This window comes from Sinocyclocheilus anshuiensis, unplaced genomic scaffold (assembly GCF_001515605.1).
Source record: "Sinocyclocheilus anshuiensis isolate Anshui unplaced genomic scaffold, SAMN03320099.WGS_v1.1 scaffold9377, whole genome shotgun sequence".
Lineage (NCBI taxonomy): Eukaryota > Metazoa > Chordata > Actinopteri > Cypriniformes > Cyprinidae > Sinocyclocheilus > Sinocyclocheilus anshuiensis.
In genome coordinates this window covers 989-3,875 of record NW_015544783.1, presented here as the reverse complement: position 1 = coordinate 3,875, position 2,887 = coordinate 989, and the positions used below count along the sequence as shown (strand labels likewise).

The 2,887-nt window shown below is 35.3% G+C and overlaps 1 protein-coding gene across 1 annotated transcript in view; it reads left to right on the top strand.

The window, feature by feature from the left end:
- Nucleotides 1-2,672, top strand: part of LOC107698236 (ribonuclease inhibitor-like) — a 2,913-nt gene extending 241 nt beyond the window's left edge. Inside the window, exons 2-6 of the mRNA XM_016499208.1 lie at nucleotides 214-387; nucleotides 463-615; nucleotides 1,483-1,656; nucleotides 2,014-2,187; nucleotides 2,482-2,672. Coding sequence (XP_016354694.1) covers nucleotides 215-387; nucleotides 463-615; nucleotides 1,483-1,656; nucleotides 2,014-2,187; nucleotides 2,482-2,491 — 684 coding nt within the window. The 5' untranslated portion in view covers nucleotide 214 and the 3' untranslated portion in view covers nucleotides 2,492-2,672. The remainder of the gene's footprint in view (nucleotides 1-213; nucleotides 388-462; nucleotides 616-1,482; nucleotides 1,657-2,013; nucleotides 2,188-2,481) is intronic.
- Nucleotides 2,673-2,887: the final 215 nt, after the last annotated feature.

Sequence of the window (2,887 nt, the reverse complement as noted above, 5' to 3'; positions counted from 1 at the left end):
TGTTGAGGAATTAAAGGAATAGTTTACCTAAAAAATGAAAATTCTGTCATCATTTACTCAATGTTTATGTCTTACACTGAATTATTCTTGTTTGTGGTAATTATGTTATGAATTAATAATGTTTTCACAGTATTATATAAAATGATCCTTCTAAGCTTATCTCATATATCCTGAGCTTAAAGAGTGAAGAGAATTTCATTGTTCTCTCGTCAGTATGATCAGATGTGGTGTGACAGATAAAGGTTGTTCTGTTCTGGCATCAGCTTTGACATCAAACCCCTCACACTTGAGAGAACTGGATTTATCAGAGAATAAGCTTCAAGACTCAGGAGTGAAGAAGCTCTCTGGTGGACTTGCAAATCCTCACTGCAAGCTGAAAATACTGAGGTAAAATGCACAATGGTCTGATGCTCCTAATAATATGAGATGAGAGTTAATTGAATATTCTTTGTTACACTGCAGACTGATGCATTGTGGCATCACTCAAGAAGGTTGTGCAGCTCTGAGATCAACCTGTTCACACTTCATAGATCTGGATCTGTCTGGGAATAAACTAGGAGATTCGGGTGTGAAGCAGCTTTCGGCTGGACATTTCTGTAATATTGAAATACTAAAGTAAGAATGTGAGAGTCAAACATTTCCTTGTCCCCACTCAGGCACATATTAGTAATAGAAGTACACTGAATTGAGAATGACACTATAGAATGACTAGTATAATTTAGAGGCCTGCAAACCCGTCGGGTCCTGTTTTTGTATTTGATTTGAATTATTTAGTTTTAAAGTAGTAATTTAAAAAGTAGACCCTTTACAGTTCTGAGTGATGTATTACTCTTACCTTTATGAGCAAAAATGACGGCATATTTTATGTTGTTTCCAATGCAAGTGATCGCGCTGGCACCTCCATGTCCTGTAAACCGCGCTTTAGCTCTCTGCACAAACAATTAGATATGCGTCTAATAGCGCACATTTATATAGGTTAAACATTTAAACTAACATTGTGATATGCTTGAACTGTTTTATATCTATAGATTTTATTTTAGGCAAGTCATGATGATTTGAGAAAGCTAAATTGATCAAACATGATCAACTCACTGTCTGCCGCTGGCCAATTGGTCGTTATTTTAAAAAACAAAAACTTACATTTAACGAACAAAAAAATATTCCAAACGTTTTTCTAAATTAACTTAATAAAAAATGAAACGAAATATAATCACTTTGACATTACATACAAAACTTAACTATTTTAATAGCTGAAACAGTAGTATAAGCTGTTTTGGGAGAAGGGCGGGAAAAAAACGGGCTCGAGTCGGACTCGGGCCAAGAATTCTGATGAGCTGTCGGACAAGGGCCGGGCTAGGGCCTGAGCGTCTCGGGCCAGGGCTGGGCTAGGGCCTATATTTGAGTATTATTATATATTGTAATATCATTACATTTGTTTTAGTATCAATTTGCTGCTAAAGTACTTTTCACATCTGTCTACAGGCTGATGAATTGTGGTGTCACAGATGAAGGTTGTGCTGCTCTGGCTTCAGTTATGAAATCAAATTCAACAGACTTGAAAGAGCTTTATCTTGATAAGAATGAGCTCAGAGATTCAGGAGTGAAGGTACTCTCTGCTGCTCTGGAGCACCCTCACTGTAAACTGGAGACATTAAAGTAAGATTACCCCTCTCATTGACACCCATCAAATCTGGCTAAAAGAGTCTTTCACAAAATGTTGCCTTCTGTGCTGATCTTATGCAAGTCAGAGAAAACAAGATGTACCTAATTGTGCCTAAAACACCCCTTACCAGTGGGAAAATCATTGCAATGCACAGGTTTATTCTTTTAGTGAATTCATGAAATTAACAAAATGTCAAAGCTGGTCATCTGTTTCTACTATTTTACTATTCCTCGACAAATCTAAGTTGTTTTGAATTGCAACTACGTTTTTTTTTTTTTTTAAGTTTACATGATACATGGCATTTAAGAAACCACTGAACAGGAGGGAGTTTCTCTTTGTTCTTTCTGCAGGCTGTGGGATTGTGGTATTACTGATGAAGGTTGTGCTGCTCTGGCTGCAGCTTTGACATCAAACCCCTCACATTTGAGAAATCTTTATCTATTTGGGAATAAACTTGGGTACTCTGCAGTGAAGCTGCTCTCTGACCTAAGCGATGATCCACAAAACAAATTAGAGAATTTTGAGTAAGTATTTATACCATCAAATACAACTTTAACTAATATATACAATACTTATATTGTAAAGTAGTCACAAGTGCTGTAATATTTCAGCTGTAGTTCAGCACAAACTAAATATTAAGGATTTGTAAGCTAGGTTTAGTGTCCTGACTAAATTTGACCAGTAGGGTGACCACTATGTTTTGTGTGTACTTACAAGTGTAATGCCAGTAATTTTTGCTCACATCTCTCTAATCTCTCAGTGGGTAATTCTAATTATTTAGTTGTCTTTAAGAGTATCTCTAATTTACTGTTCATTAGTTTATACTAGATGCTGTCCTTTAAGAACTGAAGAGTTGCTGTGACTGTAACTTCTGCACACATCTGAATGTCTGAACACAACTGAAGCATGATAACCCACCTGCTCATGCTTAGCGCATCTGTCACTCATCTTTGTTTTTCAGGGATTTTTTTTCGTGAATTATCATGCTACAAAATATTTTATGAATTGTACACCATATTATTATCCATTATTATTATTTGTGTTATTATAATTTTAACTGTTGTTGGTCATAAAATCAAACCAAGTAAAGTAGTGTTTTATATGAATAACATACATCTGGGTGTTAATAAGTTTTCTTTTTTCTTTGTTAGTTTTTTCTTAGTTTAAGATATCATTCATCTTAAACTGTGTGGAATAAGTTTAAGGATTTTCAGTTTTCATTGA